This window comes from Rhodnius prolixus, unplaced genomic scaffold (assembly GCF_049639745.1).
Source record: "Rhodnius prolixus isolate KJV_2025 unplaced genomic scaffold, Rpr scaffold_1, whole genome shotgun sequence".
Classification (NCBI taxonomy): Eukaryota; Metazoa; Arthropoda; class Insecta; order Hemiptera; family Reduviidae; genus Rhodnius; species Rhodnius prolixus.
This window is the reverse complement of record NW_027411581.1, coordinates 3,021,372-3,041,232: the sequence shown is the minus strand read 5'-3', so window position 1 is coordinate 3,041,232 and position 19,861 is coordinate 3,021,372. Positions and strand designations below refer to the sequence as shown.

General features: G+C 34.1%; 2 protein-coding genes across 2 annotated transcripts; one reads left to right on the top strand and one right to left on the bottom strand.

Moving 5' to 3' along the window:
* The first annotated feature begins 912 nt into the window (after positions 1-912).
* Positions 913-7,271, top strand: LOC141450191 (band 7 protein AGAP004871-like). The gene is made up of 7 exons (XM_074120360.1): positions 913-1,216; positions 2,032-2,139; positions 2,437-2,588; positions 5,688-5,785; positions 6,181-6,342; positions 6,437-6,602; positions 7,058-7,271. The coding sequence occupies exons 1-7, from the start codon at positions 1,153-1,155 to the stop codon at positions 7,154-7,156; spliced, it is 849 nt and encodes a 282-aa protein (XP_073976461.1). The 5' UTR covers positions 913-1,152; the 3' UTR covers positions 7,157-7,271.
* Positions 7,272-9,946: 2,675 nt separating this feature from the next.
* Positions 9,947-18,742, bottom strand: LOC141450239 (stomatin-like). Its single transcript, XM_074120480.1, has 7 exons — positions 18,588-18,742; positions 16,324-16,428; positions 14,348-14,499; positions 14,160-14,257; positions 11,160-11,321; positions 10,527-10,692; positions 9,947-10,121 (listed from the first exon to the last, which is right to left on the bottom strand). Exons 1-7 carry the CDS (start codon positions 18,649-18,651, stop codon positions 10,032-10,034), a joined length of 837 nt encoding a protein of 278 aa, XP_073976581.1. The 5' UTR covers positions 18,652-18,742; the 3' UTR covers positions 9,947-10,031.
* Between the last annotated feature and the right edge of the window lie 1,119 nt (positions 18,743-19,861).

Below are 19,861 nucleotides of genomic sequence, written 5' to 3'. Positions count from 1 at the left end.
AGAAGCACCTAGATTCTATATCAAAAATGAAATTTCTGAAATGGAATACCTAGAAGCATGTTGAAAAATGATTAAAAGAAGGTTTTGGGAAGATAAATTCACATTTTATTTGTTATAATTAATTTCTAATTACAAATATTGTTACAATGACGTTTAAAAATAACCAAAATTCTTGTTTCTTTCTAAAGTTAAAATTAAAGAATAACGATCTAAATAAGCGTTTTTAGAGCCAAGAAAAATGTTTGAATTTTATTGATTGTTTAAAGGGGCGGTTATTGTTGCGTTTGATGCAAAAAAATTCGTGTAAGTTTGTTTTTTATTTTATTAATTTTGTTATTTCTTTAGTCTAATAATTTATTATTAAAAACGCTACAGAATAATGAACTTTTCCATCATTTTTTTGCAATGGTGGGTCACCGTAGTGAATTTGAACATTAAACAATAATAAGCTTCTGTCTAGGGTTCAAGGTGGGAGGTGCATGAAATTATCTATTGCCGAATCTACAAAGGTCCACAGGTAGTTCTATACTGTAAATGATGAAGCTGGAAATAGGAATCGCAAAATGGGCCTCCCACTTTAAGGGAAAGAACTACAGATATAAATACGATAATAATATAAGAGCTCTCGGAGCATGTGAATCCTTTGCAAGGGTTCTGAAATGCAACAAAAATCTAAACAAACGTTTAAAATAATTAGTCACCTTATCATACTGAACATTTCACATTTCAACTAAATACAGAATAAAGTTTTCTGAATCAAGTCTGTGCAAGTAGCATTTCCCTCCCCACCCGCCACCCAAGATTATTTGGACTTACTTGGATTTAATCAATAATAATGTTAGTTACTATGTAACGTTGTAGATTTATAATTATTTAGGTCATTTATTTTTATAATTTCAGGTGATATATGAAATCATAACGGATCTTGAAAATTGTTCAAGGAGGTTTCACTGATTCCGTGTAAAATCCTGACAATTAACAATCTTTAAAGAATATTGTTCTTGAAAAGGATTATTTCTCTTCCCTTGGAATAATTTATTTATGAACATGCAATAAATGTTTACTCATCTTTTTTTTTAACTTGAGGAAACATATGTTTTCTAACGCATATTTTCCATTAATAAGGGAAAAAACTTATTTTCACATTGTATTATGTTAAGTCAAGTTGAAGAACAGGATGGCACGTTAGAGAAAAGAAAAGAACATGATCTTCGGTGTAAGGTTTTATTTATTTTCTAAATAAATAATGTCGAAATCGTATTTTACAATAATATCTAGAAAAATTTGTCCCATCTGTTTACTGATATATTTGGCGTTTAGAATCGTAATTATTATTATTATTATTCTATTATTTTAATGATTTAAGGCGCGTCAACATCTTAGGTTATTTGGCGCCCGGAGCTTTTTTTCAGTACACTGCCGGCCTCCGGACAGTGAGCTGTAAGAAGCTCCTAGGAAGAGAAAATCTAAGGGTCAGCAGCTGGTGGACGTAATTATTATTACAATTTACTGTTGCTGTCTGGCAACCGGTATTTTCTGTTAAATGAAGTTACGTATCGTTTGATTATCCTGTCGTCGGACGGCACTTTTTGAACTGGTTTTTGTTAAAGAGATCTTTGTAACAGATTTCGTTCTAATATGCTCTTAGAATGCGTGCTCAGATAACTTTATAAAATTAAGTACGGTTTTACGCATACCCTAAATTTCGAGTTTAAAATTATTCCTCATCGAGAATAACAATAATAGGATGAAGATGTGGGCGATGTAAATAAACTAAAAATTGGTATTGCCCAATATTACGAAACGACAAATAATTATTTTGTCAGTTTATAAGGAATAACCCTTTTTTTCATTATTTGAAAGAAATAATTTATTTCTAAACCGCTGGTTAAAAATTACTGTTCAGCTAGTTTAATTGATATAATCCCCAATTCTATTTAGGATATGGAACTTTAGATATGATGAAACTTCTAGCTTGTAGAATTGTATGATGTATAGTTTATTAATTATTTGTGTACATTTCTTTTCCAGTCAGTCCCAATGGCGGTGTGAAGATTGCTGAAAGTGTATGCCTATTCCTGACTGTGATTTCTGTAATAATTTTATTTCCACTAAGTTTATTTTTCTGTTTTAGAATTGGTAAGTGAGTGCATTTTCTTTTTTAGTGATACAAGTTAATGACATATAGTAGGTTAAATTTTAAAAGTTATGCAAACAATTAAAATTTTAAACCTCTATATCTCTCTACCTATTTTTTCGATTATAATGAATTCTTTACCGAACTGTTGAGAAAAGTTAGCTTTATAACTGATACAAATGGCAATGTTTTAGTAATAACAGTATTTGGAGGTATTGCAAATGGTTCAAATTTCAAACCTCTATATCTCTCTTAGTATTAAACCAGATTATTTTATTATTTAATTTTTTTATTTTTAGTCAATCAATTTGAAAGAGCGGTCATTTTAAGATTTGGAAAATTGAGGAAAGGTCGGGCAAGAGGTCCTGGATTGATTTTCGTTTTAGTTTGCATTGATAATGTGATGAAAGTAGATCTGAGAACGGCAACCTACGCTATTCCGCCTCAGGAGGTTTGTTAAATACTTGTTATAGTTTTTAGAAAATTAGGAATTTTATTAAGAACTAATCAGATTAGATTTGCGAGCTTAACAGACTAATTTGAGCACTTGAAGTGAAGTGATACAAAAGTCATGTAACTTGATTATGCTTTACCGATGGTTTTAAGGATCAATATAGTACTGGACATGTACCAATGGCTAGCTACTTGTTTAACATGTAGGTTATTCTGTAACAGTGTAGAAAACAGTGCGGGTTGACCAAGTTAATTGAGAAACAACATCTTCAATCTCTCAATGTACACATTATTGCTTCAGAAGAATGCAATTTTAATTTTTTACTGAAATCAGATTAGAGTGTATAGGATTCACCACTATTTCATGAGTTTTTCATTAATTTCAATTACCTCCGTTAATTTTTCTAGACGCTTCTTTATATTGCTCTACAGTAAATCTCCTTAACAAAAACTTACAGTTTAAAATGTTAAGTATAAGGGTTGATTAAACGCCAAAAGGTACATAAATCAGCGAGTACCCAATATTTCATTCATGCTTAGTTGGTATAATTTAAGTAATTTTGCTGCATTAACTTTTCCTTCACATTTTTTAGAATTTATTAGATGTCACAGACCCTTATGCTGGCCATTTTCATCTACAAAATATTTGTTCAAGTAGCACTGTAGATTGACTTTAATATCTATTAATCTATAATAATAAACTATTAATTACAGGTTAAAAAGAAAACGTTATAAAAAATAAAAAAAATTATGGAGCTAAAAAATTCAAAAACTTTTTTTAAAAAATGCTTACACCAACTTACATAAATGATTTTGTTTTATTTATTTATTTTTAATAAAAATCGTCGGTTTAAGTTCATTCTTCGATTAAAGTAATTGTTATTTTATGTAGTAGTCAAACGTTTATAATAATAGGTAATAATTATCTGGCTTTATCGCAAATAATATAGTTTTCTTCAGTTACATTCTCAATCTAGGTGTTCTTCCCACAATGTTATATATATGTAATATAAAATAAAAAAAAAAGATACGCATATTTTTAGGACAGCTAATTATTCCAGTATTTTACTATAAGTAAAATTAGGGGGACTAAATTAAATTACAATTGAGAAATCAATAATTGTTGAATAATCTACTTGTTATAACTGTGTGTTATTTGTGCTCACGAATATTTCGGTAAGACGAATTCAAGACTGAAATATTCTTTTAAATCCGTGATTCAAATTTAAACAGTAGCCGACTCTGACTTGGTCTTTTTCTACTTTAACATGCATGTATATGTGACTACTCAGAATAAAGGGCATAATAAAGATAAATCCGAAGAATAATTTTGAATAGATTTAAAATAAAGTACCTATTTACAAACGAAGATATACATTTTATCATAATTATAACAAAATAATATTATGAACGAACTGGCCAGCATAAGGGTCTGTGACATCTAATAAATTCTAAAAAATGTGAAGGAAAAGTTATTGCAGCAAAATTACTTAAATTATACCAACTAAGCATGAATGAAATATTGGGTACTCGCTGATTTATGTACCTTTTGGCGTTCAATCAACCCTTATACTTAACATTTTAAACTGTAAGTTTTTGTTAAGGAGATTTTTGTACCTTTTGGATAGATTTTCCTTTTTATCTATTTTGCAGTTACATATCTGCTTTACAGATTTTTTTAAAATTTGGAATAACCTGATAAGGTGTTAAAACGGAACCGTAACTACCATGGGAGAGATCTTTTTAAAGAACGATTATAGTTCCCATCTTCAATAACAATTTTTTTTAGAAAGCGTTTTGAATAAAATAGGAAGTTATTTGTACGTAAAAAGCAAAATTAAACTGCGATTTCAATACTTCCTTTTAAGAGAAGTAAGAAAAATAAACTGCGATTACAGTACTTCTCCCTAAAAGGCAAAGAAGCAAAGATTTTGTATCGAACGACAATTCATTAATAGGTACACCCATTGATAATTTTAACGATTGCAGTACTTCCTCTTAGTAAGTGTAAGAGCATGATGGCACTTCACAGCCAAGTAGAGGAGCTTTAATCATTCTTCGTGCTAAATTTTATCAAAATCGGACTAAGCGTTATAGTAGAAATATTGGTAATAATAGTTTTAGAAAGGGCCTTACTTAAGTGGGGCAAACTCCCCTCCTTATGAGGAGAGTTTTGCAGAAAGTGCAAATCTGTGCAAAATTTCGATTCGAATGACACTTCATTCATGAAAATCGGTTGACATGTCGATAATTTGAAACGATTGCTGTACTTCCCCTTAACTAGTGTAAGAGCAGATCGCCGCATTAATGTTACGTAGGGGAGCCCTAACTCTATCATCCTACCAAATTTTATCAAAATCGGGCCAAGATTTACAGAGTAATTAGTAATAATAATTTTGGAGGGGGCCTTACATTAAGGGGGCTAACTCCTCTCCCATTCGATGTACAGCGTCGAGACCCCCAAAAGGCACATCTACATAAAATTCCGAATCGAATGACACCTCATTCATGAAAATCGGTTCACGCGTTTAGGCGCTACGCAGTTTACAAAAAAGGTAACAAGAACAACAACAACAACAACAACAATTTCTGAAAAAGCCGTTTTTGCTCATTTTCGGCAACTTTTTTCTCGAAACCTATTAGATCAGGGTTGTTGCAAAAAAATTACAGTTATAAAGGAGGATTTGCCCTTTATTTTAGAGAAAATTTGAGAATTTTATCTTTTATAGAAAAAGAGAAAAAAATTGTCAAAGTTGGGTGTTTTTCAACGTTACGCTTTTTCGTGCAGTTTTTGACGATCAACCCTTATACAACTGTCCTACCGGACAGTTTTAATAAATCTGTGTGTAAATGAAATATAACGAAAGGAAATAACGAGAAAAGTTAACATCATATATATTAATTAACCCAAAATGTTAATTCTGCCTGGATTTGCTGATTTTGGGCATCTATTTGCCTTCCAGAAATTTGAAGAATGGAATAGTCGTGAGAGTGTTTTGCACTTCTTTTTTTTATTAACTGATTAGTAAAATTGTAATCAACTGTTTCAAATTTACAAGAATTTATAGAGATCTATATCCATATTTAATTTTTTCAGGTACTAACCAAAGATTCATGTACAGTGTCCGTGGATGCTGTGGTTTATTACAGTGTCAGTGATCCAATTAGGGCAGTGGTGCAGGTAGTAAGTTTCAGGTAAGCTTAATTCCCATATTTGGAACAGTTTGTTTTATTATAATGAGTAACAGTGCTTGGAGGCTATCCTCAAAAAATCTTATTAACGAGTACCCAAGAATAGAGCCTATTTGCCAAATTTCATGTTTGAAGGACTCGGTTTTGAAGGTTTTGTGATCGAGTGAGTAGTTTGTAGTTTGGAAACGGTACAAAATAAAAAAGGGAAAGTGTAGACAACATATTTCAACATAATGCCCTAAAAATAAATTTTGTATGTCGTTTTCTGGATAAAAGATGTTTTGAAGGTTAAGAGATATCTTAATCCTGAAAAGATGCACAATATCTGTTCCCTTAAAGAACCAAAGATGCAATGGACTATTCATTCATTAAAAACAAAAATCTCATATTTATTACAGATATTCTACTTGTACATTGGCTGCTACAATTTTACGAAATATTATGGGGCAAAAAAATTTAACAGAAATACTCAGTGAACGAGAATCTATTGCTTTCGTGATCAAAGAAGCATTAGACTCAGCTACGCATCCTTGGGGAATCACGGTTGAAAGAGTGGAAATGTAAGCAATAGATTAATAATTACATTTATTTATTTTAGATTGAATAATGTTTTTTAACTTTTTTTTTTATTGTATTTAAAAAATAAAAAAACAGTAAGGATGTCCGTCTCCCGGTACAAATGCAAAGAGCAATGGCGGCTGAAGCAGAGGCTACCCGTGACGCCAGGGCAAAGGTGATCGCTGCCGAAGGCGAACTCAGAGCCGCAAGAAATTTAAAAGAAGCTTCGGATATAATTTCAAAAAATCCAACAGCTTTACAGGTCAATCTAGTTATTTATTTATTTATTATTATTATTTGTATTTATTTAAGGCGCGTCAACATCTGAGGTTATTGGCGCCCGGAGCTTTTTTCAGTGCACTGGCAGCCTCCAAGCAGTGTTCTCTCGTTACAATCAACACTGCCCATCACCAGGGACAGCTGCCCTTACCGGGACAGTAAGCTGTAAGAAGTCCTAGGAAGAGAAAATTTAAGCTGATTCCTTAGTTCCCTAGCAGAACAAGGTTAACTCTAATAATCTACTAAGATTTCAATATTTCGTAACGATTTCTTATGAAAAATTATTTTACTAGAGCTGAACTTTGGCTGACTTTTAACTGAGGACTGTTTTTCAAAGTACATCCAAAATTAAATTTTAAGTAAAATAATGATAAAAATATTAACATTAGTTTTGTATTGTACTATCTCATCTAACAAAAAAATATTTTTTTTTGCCAGTTGAGGTACCTTCAAACGTTGAACAGTATCGCTTCGGAAAGAAATTCTACCATTATATTCCCGATGCCAGTTGATTTAGTTTCTGCATTTATCAGGTAGAAGGATTGGCAGGTAGAAGTCATAAACATTGCTTACCAAGAGTATTACTTGATCATATCTGCAACAGAATAATATTCTGTTTAATTAAATGAAATTTCAACTATGTATTAATCAATTTAAATAATAATAATTTTAAAATAATAATAATAATTTTATTATTTATTTATTCTTTTAAGTAAGTTTAGACATCGTAAACTCCCACAAAGAATCATATTATGGGAATTGTACAAGAGTAGATTCTACGTGGGTTGTAGGCCTCAAAACTTACGCTACCAAAATTCATTAATGTTTATTGTAGGGCCCTAGTAAAGGGGGTCTCTGGGCAAAGCATATATTTATTTTATTTTTTTCTTGTCCGAAAACCGTGCCAAACCCTTCGCGCTAACCGTTCTTACTGGCAAAAAACAGTACGGGGTAATTAGCCGTCGACTGACTGGTGCATGCGTAGCTGCATGTATTTTGTCAGTCTGTGAACAACGTACAACTCCACCATCGCAGTCTATTGAAACTTATCGATCAGAATCGTTCAGTTCGAAGGCCTTTACTGAAAGCAGTTTCTTCGAAATTGGAATTCACAATTTCCCTTAATTTTGGCATATTCTTAGCTCCTTTAGATAGGGAGTCAGCTTTCTTTTAAAAAATATGTTTTACTCCCGGGCATTCCTGGAAGATGGGGATAGTTAGACTCCTTCTTGAAGTACTATCTAACGGAAATATAAAAGGAGGTTATATTAGGTTTCTTATATTTAACTTAGGATTAAATGAAAAGCTAAAATTTCTATTTCAAAACAGTGCTCAACCGAATTTACCACTTTACTAAAGATTTTCTTCTAAGATTTTGTGTGAACTTTGTATGTAGAATATATTCACATTGATTTGTAAATGTTACTACGATGAAAGTTGTTTACAAGACCGATCTCATGAAGTTGTTCGGGAATAGGCTTCATTCTAAGATTATATTTCGGTGTAATGTTCGGTTTTATAAACTTTTTTTTATAAGGTAGTCAGAATTAAATACATTTATCTATATTTAAATCATATTATTAAAAATGTCTGGTAGGAAATCAAGCGCATTTGAGATTGCTGAAATAGTATCAATTTCAGATTAGGTAGAACTGCAAGCACATTTCTTTGTCAGAGAGATATTAACAGTTTTATGGTACTTTGTTACTCCTTTTGGAGCTTCTCTTACTATCCAATCCTTAGGAACTGGAGAGAGCTCGTACAACACTAGGGCCATTTTCTTGAATTATTCAATCTCTTCACGGATGACTTTTATTTTACAGGATGAAAATTACAGGATCTTTATCCATGATCATTTGTATCATTTATCTGATAAGTAAAACATTTTTCGATCAATTCTCCTCTGCCACTTGTTCTACAGTATCAGCGTCATAGGGTCATAGGGTTATGGAAACCTTATCTTTTCGCAGTTCGCATTAAAATATTGACTTTATTCATTGATAGTGAATATAAATTCTGTAATAGGTTCATAAGTTTAATGTCACTCTACCATAACGATGGTACTAAAACTTTATGAAAAAAATATGAGCGCAGGGCATTAATTTTAACCAACTTGTACAGAAATCTTATTTAAAAAAAAATAAATAAATAAATACGAAATATCAAATAAAATCATCGGAGAATACATGTAGTTTCTAAAATTATCTCTTGGCTGCAGGATAAAGCAAAAGTTGCCAAATTAAATCCAAAAGTTGCATTGCTTGTCGGAAAATGGAGAAACTCATTGCGCTTAGGTTTTGAACTCAAAAGAGTGTTGCTAACCTCCCTACATTTGGCTAGAAAATTACTGATAACTAACCTGTAACCGTCTAGCGATTGATATTTTACCGTCTTGTAAATTAAATAAAATTGTTCGGTCGCGATCGGGGACGTTCGGCCAGTTCGGCTGGCTATGACTTCGCGCTGGTCGGCCCATCGCCCCGCGCGTACTGACGTTCGCCTCCGCTGGTTGGACTTTCAGCTTTTCGCGTGTATTTACAACCTTATTCTTATTCTCTGAAGCTTTGTATCTATTTTACCTTATTTTCTATGTTATTCTATGCCATTCTCACGCTACCCAACTACCCCCTCTACCTTCTCTTAGACCATAGGGTCACCTCCTTATCTATGGAGGGAGTCCGCTACTGACCAGCGTCCTGTACGGTGCTTGGTCTGCTGTATGTGCCTTTGAGCCTGCTGGTTTTACTGTGCTTCTTACCGCTTCTCTACGCTGCTACGCTTCGCTTCCGCCTTGGTGGTATACACGTACCATCACTCGAGTGACATCCAGGGACATCACCCCAATAATTCTACGCTTCACGGGCCACTCCGTGGACCCGCTTCCGGTGCAAGGTTCGTCCTCTCCTTACGCCTTTCCTGAGATTTCCCTCTTCCTCCACGCTACGCTTAACCCTCAGACAAGTATATACAGTTACTATTTCCGCTTTCCTTCTAGACGCATATACATGTACTATTTCCGCTTTCCTTAGAGACGCTTATACCTCTACCATATCCGCTGTCCTGGCATTCGCCCTTATACTTCTAGCACTGCGCTTCAGGAGCTTCACATCCGGCCGCAAGGGTAAGTGTTACTCATTCCTACCTCTGCTCTACACTCTATATATATTTGCATGTATTCAAGTGTGACCTATTCACGATTATTGTGACCCGCTTCGTCACTTCCGGTTTTATCCGCTGGCGCATAGCGCCCCGATTAACGCTACGCTTTGGGGTGTCAACGTTCACGCGCTGACAAAAATAATAAATAATACCTTAAAATAATTATAACTTTTATTTAAATATAATAAACATAAGGTTGTATAAAAACAATTCTAGTTAACAATCATTTTCTAGACTCTCATGACATCAAGTATCAAACACTCATCAAATTAAACGGAAGTGGAAATATTATGGTGGAATTCTTCTCGCTTGAAATACTATCCATCGTCTGCATGTACCTCAACTGAAATATGTAATAAATGATTTAATTTTTATAGAAAATTATTAAAAATTAAGTATTAAGGTTTTTTGAGCTTTTAGTTTCATAATTTCTCGATTTTTGTTTTGTTTTTTCAAACTGGGGCGCGCCAAGCTATCTGTAAGTGATCTAGGTGGTCACCTAAAGCTCCAAATTTTTAATAAATTTGGAGAAATGGACATCTCCAAATGGCGATACGTCAGCCATCCATTAAAATGAAAACTTTTTTTTTTTATAATAGCGTTGATTTTTTCCGACGTAGCACGCATGTAAATTGTATATCGTAGGTCTCTGAGAATCTCTTCACTCGATTGCATACCCGTAGCGCAGTTGGATTAACGGCAATAAAATGTCTGAAGCAGCTTTCAAGTTAGTGTGGTTATTGCATACCTGTAGCGCAGTTGGATTAACGGCAATAATGTCTGAAGCAGCTTTCAAGTTTCTTGCAGCTTTCAATTCGCCTTCAGCAGCCACTACTTTAGCTCTCGCCTCGCGGGTCGCTTCTGCTTCAGCCGCCATTGCTCTCTGCATTTGTTTTGGAAGTCGCACATCCTTACTGTGATGAAAATAAAGCAGATTATTTTCGTATCTTAAAGGAATAGTACTGAAGTATTTTTATTATACTTTCTACGTATTATTAATATTAGGCCATCACCTTTCCGCCAGGTGTTGGATCCCTCGTCTAGGGCCACTATTAGGTTGCCACAAGTTTGGTTCAAGGTTGTGATTTTGAACGTCATTGTGGCTTTTTTGTTCTAGATTTAGCGATAATTAGGTATTAAAGTAAAATTATTTTATTATGAAGAAGTTCTAAAGATTGGTAATATTTTTTGTTGAATTCCAATTAATAGTACTAATATCCAAAACGGTTTAAAAGAAAGGTTAGGTTCATATTTTTGTGAATCCTCATTCAAGCTAACGTCGTTGTAAAGGAAGCAAGTTTTTGAAGCATCGTTTTGCCACTCTCTTAGTAGTTCATTTCTTTGTTAATAAAAAACATCTTATTCACAAAAATTTACTTACATTTCAACTCTTTCCACCCAAATACCCCATGGATCGGTGGCGACATCGATAAGTTCTTGAATGAAAGATGCAATTTCAGTTCGTTCAGATAATATTTCCGTTAAATTTTTATGTCCCATTGTGTTTCTTAAAATTGTGGCCGACACTAGACATGTAGCTAACCTAAAAATAGATAAATTGAAACAAATATATTGTAACATAGTGTGTTGAGTGGTGGGAGTCTAAGGGACCCGCCGCCCAAAAGGGAAGGAGAGGGGAGTTAGTTATAGAAAAGTAAGGAGTGTAGTCACCTACCATCCGCCAGGGCCCGAAGACCAATTGGTAAAATATTTTATTTTGAGCTCATTAATTTTAAATCTTAATTAACTTAATTATTTACATATTGTATTTTAAGTGAAACTTTAACTGTTTTATTATTTTAGTTTATTTATGGTTTATATAACTTGTTACCCAGCTGGCGTCATTCTTTAATTTAAAGAAATATACTTTGGTTTGTTCAGTTTTGATATGCGTTTTTTATTTATTGGATATATAACCACCTCTGAGGACAACTATAATGTTGCATTTGGCACCCGCTCCAGGGACTCAAGAAAATTCCTTGTACGAACCAACAGGAGACCCTCTGCGTTATTAATTAACGATTTTGTATAAAATAAATTGATTGGCGCCCGAATAGTAAAAATGTCAAAGAAAGGAGAAAAAAGGGATGGAAGTAACGAAATGGAATCAGCGGAAAAGTTTTCGAGTTTAGAATCTCTGATAAAACAAATGGCAACAGACCAAGCAAAACAAATGAATTTATTAAACCAGAATTTTGAAAGGGTGAATTATGAGGTCTTGAGTATGAAAGATACTCTTACTGAAAATAATGACATGGTGCGGGGTAATACGGATCAGATAATAAAAGTGACAAAAGTGGTAGAAGATCTAGAACAAGAGTTAGCAGTTGAAAGGAAGAAGAGGGAGAAAGGTTTCGATATGTTATACATGAATATGAAAACATCAGTAGAAGAACAGAAACATTACATCAAGAACCAAACTGAGGAGTTAAGCAACAACATTTTAACAAAAATTCAAAACCACATTGCCGTGATTGAAGATAACCGAAATGAATGGACGAAAGAATGTGATGGGAAGTTAGAAGACATCGAACAGAGAATCAACAGAATAGAAATGCGAGAACTGCCGAGTGTGCAAGGTGGTGGAGCAATGGACCTGTGTAACATAAAATGCCGAGTTAGGTTTGTGGATACACAGAAACAAAACCCGATAGAATTCTTGAAGGAGTTTGAGCGAAAATATAAATCACTAAGTGATAAGATTAAGATTGAAATTTTTGAACAACACCTAGACGGAAGAGGTATGGCTTGGTTTCAGTTGGTAATCGATAAAATAAAAACCTTCGACGAATTAAAGCAAAAATTTATCAACTATTTTTGGGACGATGTTGAACAGGGCAAGGCAGTCGAATTGCTTCAAACTGGAAGATTCGATGTTTCTGATGCTCGTAAAGCAGATGAATACGCAATGATTGTTTATCAAATGTGCAAGAATGTGGATAAATTTCCAATCTCAGAGACTAAAATGTTACAATTAATAGCTAAACATTTTGGAAATACTTTCACACAAGCAGTGGTTGTACAAGGTATACAGAATTTCGAAATTTTTCTAAAAGTTTTGAATGGATTTCCGCTTGAAACTATACATCGAGAGTGCAGGAGGTCAGAGTATAAACCATTTAATGAACGAACATCAAATCCAAGATATCAGCAAAACGGCAATCAACAGTATTCAAGACACAAACCACAATGGCTACCATCAGATAACGCCGAAGGAGCTAAAGGTTCAAAAAACGAGTAAATTCTGTCGAATACCACCAAAATTGTCACTTACGGAAGAATAATCGCGATAAAAGGTATTCGACACAAATGAAAAGGAAATTTAGGCCAAATAGTAATTACAAAGTTTGGATGGAAAATCAGAAACAACTTTGTTTTCAGCAAAAAAAAAAAAAAAATAAATTCATAAAAGGATATAATTATAGAAATATCAATTTTGAAAGAAAATCACAAAATAAGAATAAGAAACAAACTGAGTTTTTTAAAAAGGATAACGGCAAATATCAAAGAGTTTTTTATAACACTAACTGGCTTAAAAATAGCAAAGAGCAGAATTCAAGGATTAGTGAACAGAATTCTTATAGAGAAAGAAGTTCAAACGTTACCGACACTGCGGACAACAATATTCAATATTCAAGTAATGGTCATTCAATAGAAGATAATGTTTATGATATTAGTATTTTAACAAAAAGTTGGGGAGATTTACTATTAGATGAAGGAAGACAGACAGATTCGCAAATTAAGGAAGCTTCATCCATTTCTCCTTACGAAGAAATGTCTTTTCGTCGGTGGGCATAATGTAACATAGTGTGTTGAGTGGTGGGAGTCTAAGGGACCCGCCGCCCAAAAGGGAAGGAGAGGGGAGTTAGTTATAGAAAAGTAAGGAGTGGAGTCACCTACCATCCGCCAGGGCCCGAAGACCAATTGGTAAAATATTTTATTTTGAGCTCATTAATTTTAAATCTTAATTAACTTAATTATTTACATATTGTATTTTAAGTGAAACTTTAACTGTTTTATTATTTTAGTTTATTTATGGTTTATATAACTTGTTACCCAGCTGGCGTCATTCTTTAATTTAAAGAAATATACTTTGGTTTGTTCAGTTTTGATATGCGTTTTTTATTTATTGGATATATAACCACCTCTGAGGACAACTATAACGTTGCAATATTTTTTGGACATTATAAAAAGCAAAATTTTTAGTAAAAAGCTTTTATTGAATATTGTTTGGTTGTTGGGTGGGTTACCCACAGGACGTCAAGACCACATCTCCTTATGGATCTTTTTCTTTTTAATGTATTAAATTTAAGTTGTTCTAGTAATGAAAACTAAAATCCTCACTGATCTGTTTAAATCAATAATGTCAGTAAAAGATTACCGATAATTCTGCACTTGCATGATGGCACTTATTGGATCAAACACATTAAAATAGACCACAGCATCCACGAATATGGTACACGAATCTTTTGTTAACACCTGAAAAATATATTGATTGAATATCAGAGGTTACAAAACAGTTTTATATACTTAAATATTGTAATATCATCTACTCTTTTGAATGCTAACCTCTTGAGGTGGAATATCCTCCACCGTAGTTCTCAGATCTATTTTTAGTACATTGTCGGTACAAGGCAAGATGAATATCAAACCTGGACCTTTTGCTGGGCCTTTTCTCAACCTGCCCAATCTCACGACAACGGCACGTTCGTATTGTTTCACTAGATAAATGAAGGTTTCAACAACTGTGCAAATTTTACTTAAGGATATTGCAAATCAAAAAACGGCATATTTTATTTGTTGTTTAGAAGGAAAAACTTTATGAAAATACAAGTTTTATAGAAAAACTAGAAGCGAAGATGGTAAAATTATTAATCTTATCAAATTGGATAAATATTTACAACGAAAAAACAAAATAAAAAATATCTCAAATTTTTCTAATAACCATAAATTCAAATCCAAAAAAAACAAAACACATTTTTATTATATAATTTTTTTCTCGTTTTTTAGCGCGCATACTATTGTACATATATTGGTAATGTCGGAATGGCGAATGTCAGCCATTGCTGTTTAGAGAAACATGGTGAATTGTAACACGCTAAGCCTTATTACGAGGGTCGTTTGAAAAGTCCGTGCAAAGTCAGAGAGATAGCACTACTGGCGCGTATCGAGGTTATGTTTAGTTAGTAGCATCTCTTGGAAGAACACACACCAAGTTTCAGCCAGATCGGTCTATTTCTTTGTGTTTGACATTCGTTTGAATCGAGGAAGTCGAGTGATTTTCAAAAAATGGACGAAAAAGAATTTCGTGTGTTGATTAAACACTACTTTATGAAAGGCAAAACGCCTCAGGAGACTAAAGAGAAGCTTGATAAACATTATGGTGACTCTGCACCTTCGATTAGAACAGTTTATAAGTGGTTTCAAAATTTTCGGAGTGGCCATATGGGCACAAGTGACGCTGAACGTTCTGGACGCCCTGTTGAGGTTACTACTCCAGAAATCATTGATAAAATCCATGATATGGTGATGGATGACAGAAGAGTGAAGGTGCGTGAGATTGCTAGTGCTGTGGGCATCTCGAATGAACGGGTACATAATATTTTGCATCAACATTTGGACATGACAAAGCTATCCGCAAGATGGGTGCCGCGATTGCTCACGCTTGAGCAAAAACGAAATCGTGTGAAGTGCTGCAAGGACGGTTTGCAGCTGTTCCAGAAGAATCCGCAGGACTTTAAGCGTCGTTTCGTCACTGTGGATGAAACATGGATACATCACTACACTCCTGAGACCAAAGAACAATCCAAACAATGGGTTACCAAGGGGGAATCTGCGCCAAAAAAAGGCGAAGACCGTTCCTTCGGCCGGAAAGATTATGGCGACTGTCTTTTGGGATTCGCAAGGAATAATCCTCATCGACTATCTGGAAAAGGGTAAAACTATTACAGGTGCATATTATTCATCGTTATTGGACCGTTTGAAAACCGAGCTGCAAGAAAAACGCCCACGATTGGCCCACAAAAAAGTCCTTTTCCATCACGACAACGCACCAGCTCACACCTCAGCAGTTGTGGTCGCAAAATGAATGGAAATAGGGTTCCAACTCGTTTCACATTCCCCCTATTCTCCAGACTTGGCTCCCTCGGACTACTATTTGTTCCCCAATATGAAGAAATGACTGGCGGGAAAAAGATTTTATTCAAACGAGGAGGTGATTGCAGAAACGAATGGCTATTTTTCAGACTTGGACAAATCCTATTATTCGGAAGGGATCAACAAACTAGAGCAGCGTTGGACGAAGTGTATAAGGCTAAAAGGAGACTATGTTGAAAAATAAAAAAGGTTTACCCCAAAAAATTAAGTAGTTTTTATTTTTGCACGGACTTTTCAAACGACCCTCGTAAGTTTAGTAAAAATGGTTAGCAATGCTAATTTTTTTTAACTTTTTCATTTAAGTATTTCATCAATTCAAGACAAAAAATTGGTGAGTAAACATTTTCTTACTCATATTAACATATAAACATTTTCGGTATAATACATACCGATAGATAATGCGAAAACTATTGCTGCTGGAAACATTATTACCATTAATATAACTGATAAACATATATAGAGTTTCTCTATTAGCCGTGCATTTCGGGAAGCATCTGAAAATAATAATAATAATAATAAAAAGAAGATAATTACGAAAATAACCAATCGTAGAAATCATTATAGCCGTCTTTATAATCTGTTACTCATCTTTTAATTGATCTGGAGCCATCAAGCTTTATTTAGAAGTACTGAAGAAGAATTAAGAAGTAAAGCATTTCTTTTGAGGGATGCCTTAAAACCTACCCCTAAAATCAATTTCCTCTGAAAGAACAGAAAAATCGTTTCACAATGAAATCGATTGTAAAGTACAAATTGTATCGTCCTTTTTTTTTTTTTTTTTGACGTGAATACGTCTTTAAATTTGAATCATATGGTGGCAATCCAAAAAATCTAATGATAACAAAATCGGAGGATACAGTTTGGCATTATAGTTTCGAATCTATCGTCTACATCCAAAATTAAATTAGACCACTGGATAGCTAAAGGATCAAAGAATTCATTACAATAAGCGAGGACTGTGACACATCGCGCGCGGTGGAGGGGAAGCGCCACCATTTTGAGATAATTTTGCTGCGTAACGAGATTTGCAATTAGTATAACTTTTGACTCGGAGTAGCTACGATGTTCGTTTAAGTTTTAATTGTCGGCTGTCGTCACAATCTATCGATTTTATATAAAACATTAGTGTAAAATAGTGACAATGAATAAAATAAAGGTGTTTGAATAAAAAAATATCAAAAATATATAATGTCGGCCTTTACGCGTCGAAAAGCCAAAATCAAATACAAAGATCTTAAACGGTTGGAAAGGGCTTTTCAAGAACAACCGAATGGTAAAAGTCGCAAAGCCGGTGGAGTCGCCATATATCGCAACATCAATAGCTTCACTGATTGTAATAGAGTTAACATTGACATTTCGGAAATTTATTTGGAAATGAAAGACGCAAAAGCTGGTGATGTCTGTCTAGTAAACGAAAAAGGACAATGGCATCTTCAAATTCATACTCGGGTGTGTGTATATCCATCCGGGAACAGCGTTAGCAGAAATTAAACTCTTTATGTTACGATCGTTGTTAAAATATTCTACACCAATTATGATAGTTGGAGACTTTAATGTTGATGTCTCACAAAACCGCTCATTGCCCGACTTCATGCTCAGCGAGTTCAATTTGTCTTATATTGAAAATTCTCCAACAACGTTAGGTAATACCTATATTGATTTAATCTCGGATGTATCTTGTACGCCATTTGTGTCATACTTTTCGTATAACAGACCTATAATTAATAAAGTTATATTGTAACACAGTAATTATTTGTTTCCTTGATTTCATCCTAAATACATAAATAAAAATATTTTAGATAGAAAATATAACCCGTTACGTAAACGTATTTACGTACAACACACGGCCGTGTCCATGACACAGCCACAGTAGAGCTTTTTTTTTAATCTAATACGAGAATTGCAAACATAAAGCTCTGAAAATTAATTTATACTAGCATTCTTGTAGCTGTCATCAGCGGACCATGTGTCCACAGACTTTCGCTTTTATTTAACGTTTTCTTCCATGGCTATTCTATTTAGACTGGCGTAAAAGGCAACGTGAGACGCTACAAGATCATTATTACTGACACGACTCTGCTCCATTCAGTGTGATTGAAGCTCGGATATCTAAATAACTAGAAATACTTCAGTATTAAAACATTAACCATTCTTCTGGGGTTGATGGTTACGCGGCCACGTAGTAGGCAATGTTATTTTACCAGGCTTGTTCAGTTATTTTATGTTTGGTTAGGAATTGAGTTTTAATAAACATAACTTTTATTCGATTTTTTTTGTTAATATACGAGAAAAGTTCGATTAGGTTTTCGGCCAAAGTACTATTATTGTAAATTTGACAGTCTTGCCACTTGTGTAATATAATAAAAATCATATGTTAAACTGCATTAGCAAATTTCAGCAAAATGGGCTGACTACCTCTTAAAGAAGAGATTTTTCAGGTTTTATACATTTTTTCAGAAACGTCACCTGCAAGTTCTGGTAAGATTCCCTCCTAGGTGCCATCCATTTGGTATATACATAGTCCTGAATTTTTTGGACTATTAAAAAGTGGGATAAAAGTGTTGCTAAAAAAGCCCATGTTTGAAAACAAAATTCCTCAACTGGAAATACTCTTTATTTAATAGAACTTAATTGAATAGAATTCATTGCTTACATTGCTGTTTGAATATACTTTCATTTAGCAAGAGGTCTGGCATCATGAGACTTGATCTTTTCATTTTTTGATTTTCAAATTGGCAGTTTACAGTTTCAAAGTGTTCTGATTGTACTTGCTAATATTTACAAGTAGCATATGGATAAATTTATATTTTTTGTAATTTGTACAATAACAGATGTAGATTAGACATACTTGTTTCTTGCATTATCTTGGTGTGAATGTGGGTCACCTTTTTTTTAAGCAGAGCCCATTATGGTTCTCGCCATCATCGTGATTGAATCCTTTCTCGAGACAAAAAATTGATAATTATTTCATTTTTAAGAATTCGTGTGGCCTATATTTTCTATTTGTCTTTCTAGCGAAGGTCTTGTCTGGCGTTTCCAGCAAAAAATATCTGTTTTAAAGTTCCTTGAAGGTGGCAGTAGAATTGGTTTGTAGCCACTCCTAATAATCTGCAATGCATGGTTACCACCAAGGGATCTATCAGAAAGTTTAACAGTTAATCGGAAGCATAGATTTTTTTGTTAATTGGGAAATTTATGCAATCGAAAGTGTGTCCAACTACGTAGTCCGACGATCAATATTAGGTAACATCCGTCTTTTTCTGGTGATCGCTTGATACCAGCATGAGCTTGAATTCTCCCTCGCAAATCTGTATTTATCCTCTCTCTCTCTCTCTCTATCTAATGTGCCATTTTGACGTTGTGTACGAGCCTTCTTACCTTTTTTATGCTAACAAGGAGGATGAAAAGTAATCGCCTATTTTTTCAGGCGGGCTTTACGTCCAACTACCAAATTAGGGTCGCGGACGGAGGCGACTAGCAAACATACTTTACTGTAAATTCCTCATATTAACTATTAAATAAAATCCAAAGGCCTAAGACTGGGAATCGAACCCAGTACCACAATGAATATTAGCTTTGCAGGTCAACAAGGAGGATGATCTATCTGTATAGTGCAGGAAAATTGGGAGAGGAGCACAAAGGGGTATCTCCTTCGCGTAGAGGGGGCGGGCAAGTGTACTAGCTACTTTTTCAGATATCTTGGCGTCACATCGGGTACCCCAGTTAAGCAACGATCACTGACATCCCAACTTGATGTATGCCATTTATTCGTTTTAGAAAACCCAACAGACAAATTCTTAACTCACTACCACATTAACGCTGACTCTCACGTTCATATATTTATTTTATAGACGCCCACCTTTCATCCGCAAACCACTGATGCAATTAGGGAGGAGGCTACAATAGAACTTTTAGTTGGGCAGTCGA

Excerpts from the sequence above, each read along its gene's own strand:
- LOC141450239 (XM_074120480.1), bottom strand. The coding sequence starts at position 18,651 with ATGAAAAGATCAAGTCTCATGATGCCAGACCTCTTGCTAAATGAAAGT. Across the intron at positions 14,258-14,347 it reads AGGATATTCCACCTCAAGAG|GTGTTAACAAAAGATTCGTG; the intron begins GTTAGCATTCAA and ends TATATTTTTCAG. Across the intron at positions 11,322-14,159 it reads ATGCAAGTGCAGAATTATCG|GTTAGCTACATGTCTAGTGT; the intron begins GTAATCTTTTAC and ends ATCTATTTTTAG.
- LOC141450191 (XM_074120360.1), top strand. The coding sequence starts at position 1,153 with ATGTTAAGTCAAGTTGAAGAACAGGATGGCACGTTAGAGAAAAGAAAA. Across the intron at positions 5,786-6,180 it reads GTGCAGGTAGTAAGTTTCAG|ATATTCTACTTGTACATTGG; the intron begins GTAAGCTTAATT and ends TATTTATTACAG. Across the intron at positions 6,343-6,436 it reads ACGGTTGAAAGAGTGGAAAT|TAAGGATGTCCGTCTCCCGG; the intron begins GTAAGCAATAGA and ends ATAAAAAAACAG.